The following is a 17,019-nucleotide window of genomic DNA, read 5'->3' as shown; positions in this document are numbered from 1 at the left end:
TCGGTTCCGGTTCTAGAAAAACTGGAACCAGAACCGTCAGTTCCGGAACCGGAACCGTGGCCACCCCTACATCTGACAGTGTATGCATATTTTTAGAAATTTACCTAACCAATGTTTCGCCCATTTTAGATAATAGCTTGTCAATTAATCCATTGAAGGACAATCACATTTGACATTACAATACATTTTTTAAGTAAACAAAATAACTTAGATGTAATTATTAATTATAAGTAATTTAAACATTTTAACGCTAATATCATCCTAATTCAAATGTAATTTAATTCATTTGTGTAAGCACTTTAAAATTCTTTAATGATTCAAATTAAACCTTGTTGTTATATTATTTTATCACTTCAATAAACCTTGTCTCACCTCATCCAAACAAAGTCTAAAGGAGGAGAGGAAGTGAGTTTACTCGGGTTTAGCATTTTAAATAATTCTAATAATGGAGTGCTCGGTTCATAATTAACTGCAAGTATGATAGCCCTAAAATTGTTATCTAGCATAGCCAAGGCCCAAGGGCTAGAACACCTTCCTCTTCTGTTTGGAAGGTCTAGTCCAACATCAATTTTGGCAAGGAAAAAGAAGCCCAATACTGGTCACCATGGGCCACTTTATATTGGGCTTGAACAAATTTTTTTCAGTCCAAACTCAATTTGAATTAGGCCTGCAATGAGCATGTTTCGCTTGCAAATCGGGCTCACAATACCAACCAAAATCCGTAGGTACCCATCAGAGCCCATGGGTACCGGCTTGGTTTCAACTGGGTCTGAATAGAAGTTCTCAAAATGTTTTGGTCTCCTGTGTGATACGTATTGTTATTTTGAAAAATAAATATTGGCTCCATGCATAAAGTTGCTTTTAAATTTTAGGGCTTTAATCTGTGCATTTTAGAATTTTTGAGAGATTTGTCATGCCACTAAATAACAATTTTTAATAATAACTTGCACATTAGGTATGCGATTTTTAAATTTTAAGAGTCTAATTATACCTCTAAAGGTGCTTATTTATAAATATAAAAAAATTATATCTTAAGAGCTATTAATCCAAAAAAAAAAAAACTAGGCCAAAAAATATTATAAATACAGAAATAGTTTAAATTTGATTTTTGATAACTTCAACTTATAATCAGCATATGATTAAGATTAATTGGGGCAGAGCAGAGAGGCAACGTTATGAAATGTCAATAAAATCCAAAATACACGAGGGGGTGTGGGGCCCGATGAAGGGACCCATAAGAGGAATAGGTGGGGCCTGACGTGTCGCAAACTGAGCCACGTGGGCGGAGGTAGTGACCAAGTCAAGAAGGGTTTTTAGTTGGGATGCAAGAAAGAAAGCGACTTCGATTTGGACACAATTCTATTTTGTTTTTCTATTCATCTTCTTTTGCCTCGATGTCATCTATGAGCATCCCATGCACTCTTTCTTTCACTCTTTTGCCCTTTTCATATCATCCATTTTTTATTATCATAATATAAAAAATCTCTCTCTTACAGTACTTCAATTTAACATAAATATATTCAGATTCCTTGAATCCATTTATACTTCAATATTTTTACATTATTACCGATCAGGGACGATGTAATTAAACTTCTCGCTGTCGTAAAAATTTAAAAATTTTGAATTCAAAGCATCTCCATAATAATAATTTATTTATTGCATTAATTTTATAAATTAAATTTTGATGACAAAATTAACACGATAAACTATATAATGAGAATAACTATTTATTTAACTCGCAAAATTGATAAAAATTATTATAATAGATAAGATTTAAACTACTTGTGTATCATTTTAAAAATTTAACATCCTAATGTAGGAAATTTGAAATTTTATACTGAGAATTTTATTTTATTTTTTTAAGCATTACTTATTTGTAAAAAATTTACCAAATTATACAAGTTAAACAAAATTGATATTAAAAGATATGAAAGTAAAATATAATATAACTCTCTACAGAGAGTACATTATTATTTAAAAAATAAAAAGAGAGAGAACAATTTAACCTCGTGATTTTGAAGAAAGAGGTCACTGTCTGTCCAGATTGGCTCTGTTTTGTCTTTAGATAGGGGTATGTTGGTAATTTAAGCGACCATTTCCAATTGTCTCTCTTTGAGCACCCTCCTTCCTTTGCTCTAATTATAATATAACCCAATCAATCTTTCCCTTCTTGAGAAAGAAAGAAGGAGAAGAAGAAGAATCTCTCTCTGTCTGCGTTCCGAATTTCACACTTCTCAACTCTCTTTTACCTCTTCTTCCTCCTCAAAACAATCAAAACCTACCTCTGTCTCTCTCTCTACTGACAGACTCTCGTTTTTCCTGAGTGATGGGTGTGAGCTGCGGCAGATGCTCCCACACTTCTCACATCACTGAGATCATCATCACCAGCTTCTTTCGCCACAAATCTTAAACAATCCCTATTAACGAAAACAGAGTCTGTTCGTCGTGGAGTCTGGGTGCTTTGATTCTTTTGCCCAGGGCCGTGCTGGCAGCCTAAGAAACCTGTATTAGCAGGAATTTTTTTCTTTTCGTGTAAAAAAAAAAAAAAAAAGGATGGCGGCTGGTGGTGGTAGTGGTGGTTCGAATTTTTCCGTTTGCCTTCAAAGCCAACGAGGTCCTTGTGGTACTTCTCAGCATCTGGATGCCTTTTTCCTTTCTGGGTCTTCTCCTTCCTTCTTAGGTAACTCTGGATTTACTATCTTTGCGCTTGGTTTTGTTCTATTTTGATAACTTCTGCATAATTAAGATCAATCTAGTAAACTATTTGTTTATTTGGTTTTTTTTTTTTTTTTTTTTTTTTCAAAGTTCTGATTATGCTATAGGTGCAATTTTGCACGACAACTCTCTCTTCTGATGGAATATAACCTTGAAGCTATTTTCATCTGAAGTCAATATTATATGTTTATAATATAATTCTACCTATATAATTAGCTAGTGATGCTTTATGATGGAAAGGTTAAATTTTTTTTTTTCTTATATTTACAATTGAGGGTGGAGGAAGAAAGATATGGTCAACATTTTTTCCACGACTGAATCTGAATTCATCAATGTTTTCCGGGAGGTCTTTAATTATGGAAATTTTGTTACTTTTATTAATATTTTTATATGATTGTTGCATTCTTTTAATAACCACGGTTGATCTCAAATTGTCAAATTGAGATCTGATAATTTAGATGTTTCTGAATCTGAAGCTCTTAAATCCAAGAATTATGAGTAACAAAATCAGTGTGTGTTAGCACAAAAGACTTTTGAAATTACACCTATTTGAATAGGCTTATGCAAATGGTTTTAGAAATGTTCATAATAATTTGCATATTGAGTTCTTGTGGCTGGTGAAGGTATTGTCTTTTAATCAATGATTTGGTACTCATTTAGGCTCAAGATCCATGGTGAGCTTCGAGGATGTTAATCAAGTAAATGGATCAACTCGGCCTTTTTTTCACTCATTTGATCACGAAGAGAATGGTGACGATGAATTGGATGAGTACTTTCATCAACCCGAGAAGAAAAGGAGACTTACTGTTGATCAAGTTCAGTTTCTTGAAAAAAGTTTTGAGGTTGATAACAAGCTTGAGCCCGAAAGGAAAATCCAGCTTGCAAAGGACCTTGGGTTGCAGCCTCGGCAGGTTGCCATTTGGTTTCAAAACCGCCGAGCAAGATGGAAGACAAAACAGCTGGAGAAAGATTATGAAGCGTTGCAAACTAGCTTTAATACCCTTAAAGCTGATTATGATACCCTCCTCAAGGAGAAAGATAAACTGAAAGCTGAGGTACTTTTTAAATTTTCCAATTTTGCTCTAATTTGGCTTTAGCATTGAAATTGAGCTTATTTGTGTATTGGTGCAACTTGCTTTCAGGTTAATTTACTTGCAGAGAAGGTGAAAGAGAGGGGGGACTCAGAATTGTCTGATAAAGACACAACATCTCAAGAACCACCAAAAAAGCTAGTTGGTGACTCAACGTCTGAGGGTGAAGCATCTAAAGCTTCATTTGTGGCCTGCAAACAGGAAGATATGAGCTCGGCTAAAAGCGATATATTCGATTCAGATAGCCCACATTACACTGATGGAGTTCACTCTTCACTTTTAGAAGCTGGTGATTCATCATATGTTTTTGAACCAGATCAGTCGGATTTATCGCAAGATGAAGAAGATAATTTAAGCAAGAGCTTATTGCCTCCATATGTCTTTCCAAAGCTTGAAGATGCTGATTACTCCAATCCTGAAAGTTTTGAAGATCATGCCTTCTGGTGCTGGTCATACTAAGTTGGTTAGTTTCGGTATATGCATATATACATACATATATGTATGTATATGTACCTTTGTTGTGTTCATTCTTGTTGGGGGCTTTGTTGTGTTCATTCTTGTTGGGGGCTTTGTTCTGTTCATTCTTGTTGGGGGCAAACTACAAATAAGCAATAAATCCAGCTAATGGCTTTCCAATAGAAATGTGATATTGGGTTTTGCTTGCAGTTGGAACTGATGGTTTTTTGCCCTGTAATCTTCATTTTGTGAGGGGGTTTTTAGAGTTATGCAGATTGTAATTAAATAATATCTTCTTATTCCATAATCAAGTTTCAAAATTGCAGTTGGAACTGTCTACAGACAGTTGGATCATCTCCGGAAAACTTTACCATTAACATCAAAACTTCAACGAGTTGCACAGTAAGACCAACTCTAATCTAGACTGCAATATATATTCCAACACTTTGAAATTTAATCAAGGAAAAGAAACCAAAAATTCTAATGCAATAAGCTCCAAAAATTCATCATTCATTTATCTCAAACTCTGCAAAATTTAGTTAAAGAAATAACAGCGTAAATCTTAAAACGAGATTAGTTTGGAAAAAAATAAAAAAAGAACTCAAAAACAGAAAAACAATAATAATAACCAGTGAAAAAGACGACGTTTACGTTAGAATTGGTAGAAAACAAAAATGGGGTCAAATAAGCTTCTCCTAGTTGTTGCCAATTTGTCAGATATTATCCATTGGTAAGAAAATGATATTTGCAAATTTGTTTTGTCCTAATCAAGGAAAAAAAATAGAAAAAAAGTAATTAAAATTGAGTGAAATTAGAGGATCCTTATCTGAGAATCAGTCAGAGAGATATATATGCCTTTGCGTGGTGGCAAAAGTTTCATGCACAAATGCCCACCATAACCATAACCATGATATCTAATCATTAACATATTGAATATTACACTTTTGACCCCAAATTAAATGACAGCCCCATTTCATGCATTCATATTTTCCTTGATAGGCTGCTAATACATCTTCTTTGCCAATCTTAATGTTAATCCATAAATGAATAATGTGGTCACATTGTCTGTATCTCTATTTCTAAATGCGTCTCAATTCTTATAATAATGGAAATAAAAATTCAATTTTTGAGAAATGTATTTACCGAAAGAAATATACAACTGTCAATATATCATGATTGTACTTCATGATGTCGAAAAATGGCCTGCAAATCACAGATTTAGCTACACCTCAAACTTCCAACTAATCGAAGCATAGGTGGTTTGGGGTTGGAAGAAAAGCTCTGGCTTATAATGTTTATGAAAGTCAACTCCATTTTTGGTTCTAATATTTTTTTTTTTTTTTTTGTTAGTCAACTGGAGATGGAGTTTGCTTACTCAACCTCCACTTGTTCTAATGCCAACTTACTATTGATTAATTTTATTTTTTATTTAGTTTATTCATATTAGATTCTTCCTTAATTTTAAATATGTAAGCAATTAACTATATTATTATAAATTTTAACAGTTTATTTAATTGATTAGTGAAGTTATTTCTCATTTTATTTTTATATTTAAGTTTTGAGATTAAAATATTAATAATTATTTTTTATATATAACGTAAAATTTATCGGAAAAATACAGAATTTAATATACACTTTAATTAATATATTGGCTATTTTAAATTTTAAAGTCATGACGAGATAAAATAAAATTCACCAGAAAATGCGGTAAATTTTGCTAATAAAAGCAACATATACAGGAATTATGTTTAATCCAAATAGAAATTCATGGTGTTGAAATTAAAAAACTGTAGTTATCAGAAATGTGATATTTGTATTTTTAATGTAACTTTCCTTATACGAAAAATGAGGTAAGGCCACTCACACTTCCAAGTATCGCTTATTCTCTCTGCTTTTTCCAAGGTTTCTTACCGACCATCTATAACCCACATCCATGGGGTATCCACGGATGCCATCCATGTGGACGGTCCGGATCTGCTTAAACGCGCACCATCACCATCAAAAGTCCAACAGCAGCAAAACCCCACTCCCATTGAGGAATCTACACATCTTTCTGGACCCCACCCGACGTGGACGTTAAATGAAACGTGGAGCCTGATCCGCAATTTCTCATTGGCTGCTCATCGGGGTCAATAGGATGGTGGGCCCCTCCAACTGTTGATGCTAATTTAGCATTTATTTAAATAATAATATTTTATTTTATTATTTTTTCCCCCAAAATTGAAAAAAATTAGTATTTCGTCGATATATACTATATGTACTGATAAGCATGGGAAATGTGGGACCCAGTTGAAAGGGTGGAGAAGCGTCCACGACAGCGACTGCGCGCAGCCGTCCGTGGGCCCATTTACACGTGCCCTTCAGATGTTTTTGTCTTACAGGAGGGCTCAGCGATGAATAAACACTCTAATACAAATTTTAATATTTTAATTTTATTGCACAAAAATGACAAGAAAAAAATTCTTTGGAGTATTAGACTTAGACATGGGCTCTTCTGCATTAGTTCACATGAGGGAAAATGATAACTGCGTTCCAATATAAAAAAATCCATGTATCATATTATAAACGTAAATAAGTTTTATACGTCAAAACACAATCTAATGATAAGTTCATGTACCATTTAATAATAAATTCAGATTGAAGTCTCTTCTCTAAATTAAAAAAAATAATAATAATTTCAAGACTCGTTCTACTTTCTATTAGGATGTTTATTTATAGAGTTTACTTGTATTTATTAATTTAAGGTGAAGATAAATTAATATATTAAGACTCTATGGTATGATGTTTGTTACAAGAATAGTAAAATTTTACAAATTAATTTCCTTGTCAGTCTCATTTTATTTAAAAAAATTATTTATTTAGAGTTTAGTCTTTTTCTTGCATACAATATAGTATAAGGATTTAAGTAACTAAGCTACCATGATATTGACCATTAATCAGTGGTTAGCACATAGTTTGGTTATTTTATTCATAAGGTTTTGAAAAATTTTAGTGGTAACAATATAATGGACCACATATTATTTAGTGGTTGAGATTTGAGATTAAGAATTCTGTATTATTTTAGTGGTTGAGATTAGGGATTTTGTATTATTTCATGTGGTCTCTTACCGCAATAGTTTTTGTAAGCATATTAATGCATAGTCTAATGATAAGTGTATATACGTAAAGAGTGGTTTAGTTAGTGTTTCCACTTATATGAGGAGTGAGAGATATTAAATTTGAATCATTAATTTCGACCCTAGTTATTTTCATCTAAGGGGAGTGCTATCTCCAGTTGTGTAGCTCAGAGTGTAATTTCAATCTATATAAAAGCACGCAAGAATTTCTCTTTTAAAAGAAAGAAATAGGCCCAAACCAAAATAAGAATTTTTGAATAACACAAAGTATTTCTTATGAGAGAACTTCTTCTGGCCCAACAGTATGTTTTGAACCTTCTTTTGCTACTTCCATATGCATTCAAAACTTACACATGCTGTTGGATTTCATTTATCATTCATATCTGCAAGCTTTGGTGCAAAGTAATGCAATTCAATCGGATTTTTTTTTACTTTTATACAATTCTTTTAGGACATTGGAAATATATAAAGGGATGGAAATCATTAGGATTGAAGTTTCTGATCGTCAAGCGATCTTAAGGATGCACTCTCTCACATTTATCTGATGCATTCAGAAAGATTAATTTATCATGTCCAGACTATTTCCCACAAAATCAATGCCTGATCGAAAAAGAAGAGAGTTTGTATATTCTAACCTACAAGGTAGACATTCAACCACTATAATACAAAGCTAACGCATCAAGGAAAATTGAATGTGGCACTAACATTTTCAAATAAGATTTTACATTATAATTAATTATTCTTGCAGGCTTCTGTACACCCAGAGAGATAACATTACAAAAGACTCATCTTAACTCTCTTTCCCAGAGAAAAATAAGTGATTTTCTGTATTCTCTATTATTTCCCAACACAGTAGGAAATAATCTATGTTCCGCAAGAAATAGCAAACACATTCATTATCTCAAACCTTCCCAACCATGAAAATAAAGCAAGCATACCCTTCAATGGATTAATTATTTTGAAGGCTATTATGTGGAAAAGATCATTCTGATGCCTTCAATTGTGCTCCTCAACTGAGTTCAGGGAAAGCATAACCTTTTCAATTATATTTCATGGCCTAAAATTTGATGTTGTCTTTCAAGTAACACACTATTTCTTGCTGCAACAGTTAAAGAAGGAAAAAGAATATGAGAAATCTATCACCATTGTTAGATCCATTAACAATTGCTAATCAATTTTCTTAATAATTTGCAACTTTAAGATACTTACTATCAAACATAGGATAATGCATGCAGCAGCTCCAGGGAACAAAGCAAACCAAAAATTCAAGTGATGAAACTTTACTCCATCAATGAACAATAGTGGTAAACTAGCAGCTACACAAAAACAACTTGCATTTTAGTATTGGATACGATAATGAAATGATTTTTTTTTACTCTATGAAACCAGAAAAGCAGAGGATTCTTTTAGTTAGAACTACCTGGAGGGTGAGTAGAACGTGTGTAGGTCATGAAAGCTATTGATGCAGCAAGGGCAGCACTTCTAGCAAGCCAACCAGGGCCAAATATTGAGAAAGCCAATACTCCAATTGCTGCACAACCAATCTGAGCCATGAAAACATTGTACTTCTGCAATGCGATTGAGCATTAGTATAGTGATTAGTGACTATTTGACTGAGAAATCAAGTTAAAGATTTCAAGAAAATAAGGTCATTCACTAATAATCAAATTACAAATGTCTTTCCAAAAATTGCACAATTTTAATGCTATTAGCAAAAAGCAGTTTGTAAGAGTAGTTTATGTGTTTTTAAGTTTCCACAACCACAATAACCAAAATATATGAAATTCACCCTCGAAACTGACCTTAATTAGCTATAATCAACAATTTTAAGGCATTGCTTTCCTCAAGGCAGCTCAAACAACAAACATACTAAGCATTGCCTAAATAAGCAACTATAAACCCAACTCACAATTTGTCAATTTATTAATGTGGATAGGAATCAAAGCCATAATAGCCCTTAATTGGAGAAACAAACCATAAATTCCATAAAAGGGAAAGAGATAGAGAGAGTGATAGAGGGTACCCGAGCAGCCGGTGCAGAAGGATTAGCAAATAAGACAGTGCAAACAGCTCCCAAAGGAGCAACTGTCATGGAAATTCCTTTTGGGGCAAGTATTTGATCCATCTTTCCCAATATTGCCATGGCTGCAAATGCTCCTGTTCAAATACATTTACCAATTTTAGAAAAATTCAAACACATAAAAATAAGCAATAAAATAAAACTCTTTCTTTAGTTAAGAGTAACCTGCAGAAGGCCAGATAACATCGCTGAAAGAAGGAGAAGGAGAAGACTTTTCAGGTTTCCAAGAATCCCAAAAGGGTGCAGCCACATTGCTTGATGCCACGACTCCATTATGTTGTTTTCTTTTTCTTTGTGTAGAAAACCCGAATCCAAAACGTCTGGCTCTGTCCAATATTGCTTTCTTCTTGCTTTCAGGAAACGGAGAAATCGAGTTTATTGATCTTGATTGTGTCTGCAATGATATTGCTGGTATTAAACCACACTTGTAATGGGAATAACTAGCAGCGAACTGCGTGCTCATTTCTTGACTTCTAATCAGAGGCTATCAAGTCAAGTCTCACTGTACATAAATGGTTTCAGTTACTTATCAAGAAAGAGAGAAAGATGTGATTTTTGGTTGGTGGGCTTTTGAAGAAGATGAAAAGGCAGCCAACTAAGAAAAATACAATATCTACCTGGCCTAATTATTTTATTTTATTTATCTTTCTATTGGTTAATACAACATGTCAATGATTTTTCAGTACCATTCAATGATTCAGATGCCACTTGCAAACAAATTTCATTGCTTTCCGCATTTTCCTTTCTTTGTTTCTTTCTCCCTGTTCTTTCGGCAATGGCCTTTCAATTCAGCTAAAAGTTTCATTTATCAAGTTGCAGGTCCTAAATTATAGTTTCCTTTTTTCTAGTTTGTTAAGCACCTTTCCTTCATTTTAAGATTTTTCCATAGGGTTTAAAAAAAGTAATTAATTATCTTAAATTATAATAAAATAAAATAAAATTTAACCAAACTATTATATTTCAAACCTAAAAATAATTTATGTAATTATCGTATTTAATATAAATAAATGTAATATTGAAAAACCATAGTAACTCAAAAATTTTATTCTATAAAAAAAAATAAAATTTACTATATAGACACCTATAAGCCCATCTATGCCTTGCAATAATGATTTCTTTTCTGCCTGTGAGATGCTAGAAACTCAATTTGAAAAAATTTATTTCGTATGGAGCAGAATCTAAAAGTAATAAGTAGAGAGACAAATTAGTATAGAAATTGATTAAAAGAATATTTATTTTAGATCCTCTCCTAATTCGATAGATTTAATAAGTTGAATTTTTTAAATTTTAATTGAATTTGAGAGCAGAATAGGTTTCGGCTCGGCTCGGCTCGATACGACTTATTTCCAGCCTACTTGCATTAGAACCTGCAAAGTATCACTGGAGTTATAAAATAAAATGCAGCTTTTTGTTTATTTATTTTTTATTCGAGGGGAATTAGCCTAGGGCATTTATGAACTCAAATAACAAAAATACGAAGGGGCCATCGGGTTCAAGAATCTTGGGCTTTTAAATTTGGACAGCCCACCATTTAGAAACCCAAAGTAAGCCCAACAACTTAAGTAATTGTAAAGTTGTTGAGGTCCAAATCAAATCAATGAGTTAAAAAGCCCCCATCAACCACAAGGTCATGTCCAGTGATCAACTCTGACTCATTACATGCTAGAAACAACACAGTGTCGGCCACGTGTCTTGCTTTCAGTGCAATTCCTTTCAAGCTCATATGTGGCTCATACATTACCTCAATTTCCTCCACGCTCTTCTCATACGCATGTACTGTCATCGGCGTCGCAACTCCATAAGGTGACACGGAGTTCACCCTAATCCCATGCACCCCAAGCTGCGCGCTCGCTGATCTAACCAATCCCACCACTGCATGCTTCGACATCACATAATCAGTACGCTTCATAGCACCTTTACTCCCCGCCACACTTCCGGTGCACACTATACTCCCTCTAACGCGCTGCTCTATCATTGCACGCGCTGCATACTTTACGCAGGCGGCCATTCCCCGGACGTTTACTGCAAATAAATGGTCAAATGATGAAAAGTCGAGATCAATAACGGTTTGATCGGAGTCAGCTAAGATCCCAGCGTTGCTAAACATTATATCTAGTTGACCAAACTTGTTGACCGTCCATTCAACTAATGATTTCACCTGCTCTTCCTCTGAAACATCGCAATGGAAAAAGCTACACTTACTTGCTCCAATTGATGTGGCCACTTGTTGGCCTAATTGGTCTTGACAATCAGCAATAACCACCATAAGAGCACCGTGATCGGCGAAAAGACGGGCGGTTGCTTCACCGATTCCGCTTGCGCCTCCGGTGATTATTGCAATTTTCCCCGCTAGCTTCTTGTTATTATTGGCCGGTGGCGCAGGTATATGATTGGATGATATTGATTCTGCCATGCTATTATATAGTACTAGTAATTTATAGATAGAGAAGAAAGGGATTCTGATTCTATTGCAATATTATTGTTAAGTGGTGCAGGAGGAAATATATAGAAAAGCGTAAATTGTAGGAACACAGACCCGCGCCGATATAGGTACAGGATACGACATGACACAGATACGAGATGATGTATTTTTTTCTTATAAAAATAAAACACGACGCTTTCGTGACACGTAACATAATTTGATAATAACTCAAATAGCAATGTTATTTGTCTCGTGATGAGCCAAGAACGCGGAATATAAATTTATGGATACAAATTTTAATAATTTTGGAGGGATAGATGAAAATTAAATTAAATTTTGAAAGGAAATTTATTAATTAGATACCAATGTTAAGCATGCCTGACATGTAATCCCTAATTGTAGCTTTTGGTAATTCAGAAAGGAAGAGAGAATGAATAGAAGAGAGGGCAAAGTGGAGAGAATTAGAAACTTCCAGAAAAAATAAGAATAATTAAAAAGAGAGAGAAAAGTCTTTTCATCATTATTGTTCAATGAATGCCATACACTTTTCACTTCGCCTCTACAATGATATGCATGCGTTACACACCACTAAAATGGATGCAAGTAGCGGAAAAGAAAATTACACTTAAATACTATTATTGTCGGGTGACGCAAGGGCATGATTGGACGGTGAAATTCTACCATGCTATATTACTGTAGAGAGACAGAAGAAATCGATTCCGCCCATTCAATTACAATATTATTGTTCAGTATTGCAGAAGAAGCATACTCCCTCCATTTTCATATACTCATTGTATTTTAAAAAGTACTATATTCTGTATTCTTGTGATTGTGATAATTATTTAAAAATAGAGAGAGTATATGTCATGCCCCGACTCTAATCACTAGACGAATTGTCCGCTTTGGTGTAGTCCACGGACGCCCTATTCGCACGGTTTTGTCCCACAAGTGAAATGGGAAACTTCCCAGAAGGTCACCCATTCTGAGATTTCTATTAAGCGAGGCCCTGGAGATCTTCCAACTCTCCGACCATTCCACCAAAAGGCGCCTCTAATGATTAATTTTCTCATTTTCGACCTGTGTCCCGCATTCCACTACCCTAGCTAGTCTGCCATCCGAAAAGCTAGCCAGGAGCTTCACGCTACCCGCCCTCTGAGAATCGTTTTGCCGGGTCGGGATGTCACAGTATAAAAAAGTCTTAATTCCGTATATACAAATACAAGTTGTGATTTCAACATAGATTAACAACATGACACAGCATAAGATATGAGATACTGTAATTTTTAAATTAAAATATTGATAAATTCAAAATACGAGATAAACATAATTTATTAATAATTCAAAATAAGTAAACAATTATTTATAATAAGTTATTAGTATAAAATACAAAATACTTGATTTCTTATTTTAATATTATTAGTTAAATTCGCAATCTCAAACATTTAAATACCTTTAAAAGATATCAAATTAATCCCCTTCAATATTCAATATTTTAATTCCTTCAACATAATATTGGTGACTGTATATTTTACTTATAAGATAGAGTTTTTCATTCCTTTATGTATATTTTACTTTTTTATTTTAGATATTAATATTATCAAACATATATTTAAGACAATAATTTTAAATTTTTAATAATGAATTCATATAAAAGCCTATAGAATTTTCAAAGATGCCTCTAAAATGTTAAGAACTTTTCTCAAAGTGTCTATATATAGGTGTCCGTAAAGATTTTCAAATTAATAAAATGAAATAAATAATATGATAGAGTTTCTAAAGAATCTTATATGTATCCAAAAAGTGTTCAAGAGCAATTGGTGGGTGTTCGACATAGGTATGATATATATCATATTATATATTTTTAAATGAATAATATTTGAAATAAATAATATGATATATTTTTAATTGTAATTTTATATTTCATATAATTGAAAGTTTAACCATCTCTATGGTTGCGATGATGCAATAAAGGCTGACAATTGAAATTCAAAGATTTTTCATACTGGTTATTTTTTTAGTTTGAACAATAAAATATTTTTTATGTTTATTTTTCATATTATGAATGTTTTATGATTTATCTTTAATTTTGATAATTTATAAATAAACTCTACATTCATTTAAACCAAACAGCGTTAGGAATGAAAAATTATAAAAGAAAAATCCAGGAAATCCAATTCCTATCAGAAGCTGGACTCCTTGACTTGATCCTTAACTAAGTTGATTCCCGCGGACCTTACTCTCTCTATATATATATTAACCCTTCGTCAAATCCTCCTCCTCATCTTCTTCTTCCAGTTTATTTTCTTCTCCATTGCCGTTTATTTCTGCAAAGATACCAACATGGATAACTCTGTTGCCTTGGAAAGTAATGACGAGTTCGCGATGCATCTTGATTCAATTTCTGGCTCAGATCATATTCCTGAGATACAAGAAGCAATGGAATGTGATAATTCATGTTCACATCCTGTGGTCCTGAAGCAAATTTGTGTTACTTGTGATCAATCTGTGGAAAGTGAATACGGCGTGTCGTTTGGCTATGTAAGGCCAGGTTTAAGATTTACCCAGAAAGAAGCTGATCGATTGCGTGAAATAGGCACCAATTACTTACTGAGCCAAAAAAGGTTGCTGTTAGTTCTTGATTTAGACAACACCTTGATTCACTCTGTTAAGGTTGAGAATTTATCACCAGAAGAGAAACATATAGAGAATTTTGTCAAAGATAACAATGGAAAAAGAGGCCTGTTTAGCGTGCACTGTGTTCCTCCTCGTATTGTCAAGTTAAGGCCTTTTGTTCAGAAATTCCTGGAAGAAGCTAGCACTATGTTTGAAATGTACGTATACACAACAGGTTCCAGAAGTTATGCGATGGATATGATCAAATTTCTTGATCCTCAGAATAAATACTTCAATTTGAAACTAATTGCTCGAGAGGATAGTACTCGAACGTTGACCAAGGATCTTGATGTTGTATTAGGGGAGGAAAGAGCAGTTGTTATTCTTGATGATACAGAACAAGCATGGCCAATGCACAGGGCTAATCTGATTCCTGTTCAGAGATATTCTTATTTTGCATTCAATAACTCTGTTGGACGCAAGTTTAAATCTTTGGCCGAGAGAAAGATGGATGAGGCTAAACAAGTTCTTGGTAGATATCTTGAAACTCTAAAGGGTATCCATTCTCAATTTTTTGATCAAGAACTTGGGGTTGATCTTGCTACTAGAGATGTTAGGGAGGTAATAAAAATGGTCAAGTCTAATTCTCCCAAGGGGACTGATGCTCTCAAAGGTTGTTCAGCAAATATTGGAAAGAAAAGTGAGCAGTTTGCACCTAAGAGACAGTGACAAATGTCAAGGAGGCCATTTAGAACTTCAATGGCTAGAGAAGATCCCTTTAATATACCATTAATTTGTATGAGATATTAGTAATCTGTAAACCTCTGATGTACTGTCTGTTAGAATTTTGATTTTGAGAAATTAAGCATTTCTGCATCTATTGCTATTTTCAGTTTCTAAAATGCTGAACATTTTTCAGGTTAAGAATAGTAAAGAAAAGACTATACCAAGTTACATAACAAATATAGTGCTAATTAACATTCATAGTCAATTAAATTATTGCAAATTATTACTGGATTTTCATTAAAGAACACATTTTAATTTATTAGTAAGCAGCTTTGAACCCACCATCCACAACCAAATTATGGCCAGTGACAAATTCAGAATCATCACAAGCAAGAAACAGCACAGCTTCTGCTACATGCTTCACCTTCAGAACTCCTCCTAGGCAGTAACTTGATTCAAAAGCCTTCTCTACCTCCTTCATTCCAATTCCAGACAGCTTACAAAGCAGAGGCGTCGCCACCGGCCCCGGCGACACGCAGTTCACTCTTATCCCATACCTACCTAACTGCACACTCGCCGACTTCATTAACCCCACCACTGCACACTTTGACATCACATAATCCGTACACCTATCTCCCTGCACATTCGCAGCAGTGCTCGCTGTGCAAATTATACTACCCTTCTTTACTCCGCCTTCCACCATCGCCATCGCGGCGTGTTTTAGACTTGCTGCGGTGCCACCCACGTTGACGGCGAAGAGTTTCTCATAAGCGGCCATGTCGAAGTCCAGGACGGTCTGTGGTGTTGTGTTGATGATTCCAGCGTTGCAGAACGTGACGTCAAGCTGGCCGTACAGATCAATAGTGGTTTTTATGAGGGACTTGACTTGGTTCTCATCGGTTACGTCGCAGTGGATATAAGTAGAGCGGGAGGATCCTATGGATTCAACTAGTTTTTGACCCTTTTCGTCTTGGACATCAGCGATCACGACTGCACGTGCACCATGATCTGCAAAGAGAAGCACAGTGGCTTCACCGATGCCACTAGCGCCACCGGTAACGATGGTAACCTTTCCTTGAAGCTTGTTCTTACTGGATGTGCTCATGCTGGTTATTTTTGCATTATTTGTGAGGTTTGCTTGTTGTTAGTATTACTTATTACAAGAAACTGAGACCAGCAACGGAGATGACAATTACTTGTCTTGTTTGATTGTTGATCAATGTCTTAAACTCAAGAAAAGCTCAAATACTAGAGTTCATATTCTTGTTACTGCTTAGATCATTTTGATAATAATATAATATAAGGTCTCTTTCCTTTTTTTGACTTCTATAACTTGTCTGTTCGTAAGTGCATTTTATGCCCCTAAACCCTTCGCTGTGAGATCCTGTGTTGCTTGTAGGACATCTTTTCATTCTAGAAAAAGTACATCATTTTCATTTCAAGCCAAGAAAGGAAAAAGTTAGCTATTATTCAATTCCTTTGTTTCATGGATGAAGAGGATAGCAATGGTGGGTTGTGACTAGCAGGAGAGAGAAGGTGAAAGAGGTTATTGTATTGAAGATTGAACATAAGTCTCAACTGAGAAAATTACATCGTTTAATATGAAATACATTTCATTATTTTCCTTCCCCTATTATTTTCTTTCCTCTGCTTTCCAAACAAAGCAAAAAGCAAATGATGAAAAAGTAAAAAAGAAGCGCAAAAATTTAAGTCAAATCAAACAGCCATCCATCTTAATAACGGGAAACACACTCCAATAAAGGTAGTAGTTGTGGTTCTATGATAATAATTATAGAGACA

The 17,019-nt window shown here is 34.3% G+C and overlaps 4 protein-coding genes across 5 annotated transcripts; 2 read left to right on the top strand and 2 right to left on the bottom strand.

Moving 5' to 3' along the window:
• The first annotated feature begins 2,189 nt into the window (after nt 1–2,189).
• LOC105640489 (homeobox-leucine zipper protein HAT5) lies at nt 2,190–4,569 on the top strand. The gene is made up of 3 exons (XM_089715605.1): nt 2,190–2,680; nt 3,376–3,770; nt 3,858–4,569. The coding sequence occupies exons 1-3, from the start codon at nt 2,554–2,556 to the stop codon at nt 4,263–4,265; spliced, it is 930 nt and encodes a 309-aa protein (XP_089571731.1). The 5' UTR covers nt 2,190–2,553; the 3' UTR covers nt 4,266–4,569.
• Nucleotides 4,570–8,056: 3,487 nt separating this feature from the next.
• On the bottom strand, nt 8,057–12,011 carry LOC105640488 (Integral membrane HPP family protein). 2 transcript variants are annotated; one of them, XM_020681961.3, is made up of 7 exons: nt 11,661–12,010; nt 11,200–11,480; nt 9,624–9,852; nt 9,402–9,535; nt 8,799–8,946; nt 8,588–8,694; nt 8,057–8,477 (listed from the first exon to the last, which is right to left on the bottom strand). In XM_020681961.3, exons 1-7 carry the CDS (start codon nt 11,869–11,871, stop codon nt 8,436–8,438), a joined length of 1,152 nt encoding a protein of 383 aa, XP_020537620.1. In that variant the 5' UTR covers nt 11,872–12,010; the 3' UTR covers nt 8,057–8,435. The 2 variants fall into 2 exon arrangements, with proteins under 2 accessions (XP_020537620.1, XP_012080201.2); XM_012224811.4 differs by having other exon boundaries at nt 11,200–12,011.
• Nucleotides 12,012–14,118: 2,107 nt separating this feature from the next.
• LOC105640755 (RNA polymerase II C-terminal domain phosphatase-like 4) lies at nt 14,119–15,345 on the top strand. The gene has a single exon (XM_012225149.4). The coding sequence runs from the start codon at nt 14,221–14,223 to the stop codon at nt 15,220–15,222; it is 1,002 nt and encodes a 333-aa protein (XP_012080539.3). The 5' UTR covers nt 14,119–14,220; the 3' UTR covers nt 15,223–15,345.
• Nucleotides 15,346–15,425: 80 nt separating this feature from the next.
• Nucleotides 15,426–16,547, bottom strand: LOC105640754 ((-)-isopiperitenol/(-)-carveol dehydrogenase, mitochondrial). The gene has a single exon (XM_012225148.4). The coding sequence runs from the start codon at nt 16,322–16,324 to the stop codon at nt 15,539–15,541; it is 786 nt and encodes a 261-aa protein (XP_012080538.1). The 5' UTR covers nt 16,325–16,547; the 3' UTR covers nt 15,426–15,538.
• Between the last annotated feature and the right edge of the window lie 472 nt (nt 16,548–17,019).

The sequence above is a fragment of the Jatropha curcas genome, chromosome 10 (genome assembly GCF_041381405.1).
Source record: "Jatropha curcas cultivar XTBG-Jc1 chromosome 10, XTBG_Jcur_1.0, whole genome shotgun sequence".
Lineage (NCBI taxonomy): Eukaryota > Viridiplantae > Streptophyta > Magnoliopsida > Malpighiales > Euphorbiaceae > Jatropha > Jatropha curcas.
This window is presented reverse-complemented; position numbering and strand designations above follow the sequence as displayed.

Coding starts and splice junctions, on each gene's coding strand:
- LOC105640489 (XM_089715605.1), top strand. CDS start 2,554: ATGGCGGCTGGTGGTGGTAGTGGTGGTTCGAATTTTTCCGTTTGCCTT. Junction 2,681..3,375: donor GTCTTCTCCTTCCTTCTTAG/GTAACTCTGGAT, acceptor GTACTCATTTAG/GCTCAAGATCCATGGTGAGC. Junction 3,771..3,857: donor AAGATAAACTGAAAGCTGAG/GTACTTTTTAAA, acceptor ACTTGCTTTCAG/GTTAATTTACTTGCAGAGAA.
- LOC105640488 (XM_012224811.4), bottom strand. CDS start 11,871: ATGGCAGAATCAATATCATCCAATCATATACCTGCGCCACCGGCCAAT. Junction 8,947..9,401: donor CTTCTGCACCGGCTGCTCGG/GTACCCTCTATC, acceptor ATCGCATTGCAG/AAGTACAATGTTTTCATGGC. Junction 8,478..8,587: donor GCATTATCCTATGTTTGATA/GTAAGTATCTTA, acceptor TAACTGTTGCAG/CAAGAAATAGTGTGTTACTT.
- LOC105640755 (XM_012225149.4), top strand. CDS start 14,221: ATGGATAACTCTGTTGCCTTGGAAAGTAATGACGAGTTCGCGATGCAT.
- LOC105640754 (XM_012225148.4), bottom strand. CDS start 16,324: ATGAGCACATCCAGTAAGAACAAGCTTCAAGGAAAGGTTACCATCGTT.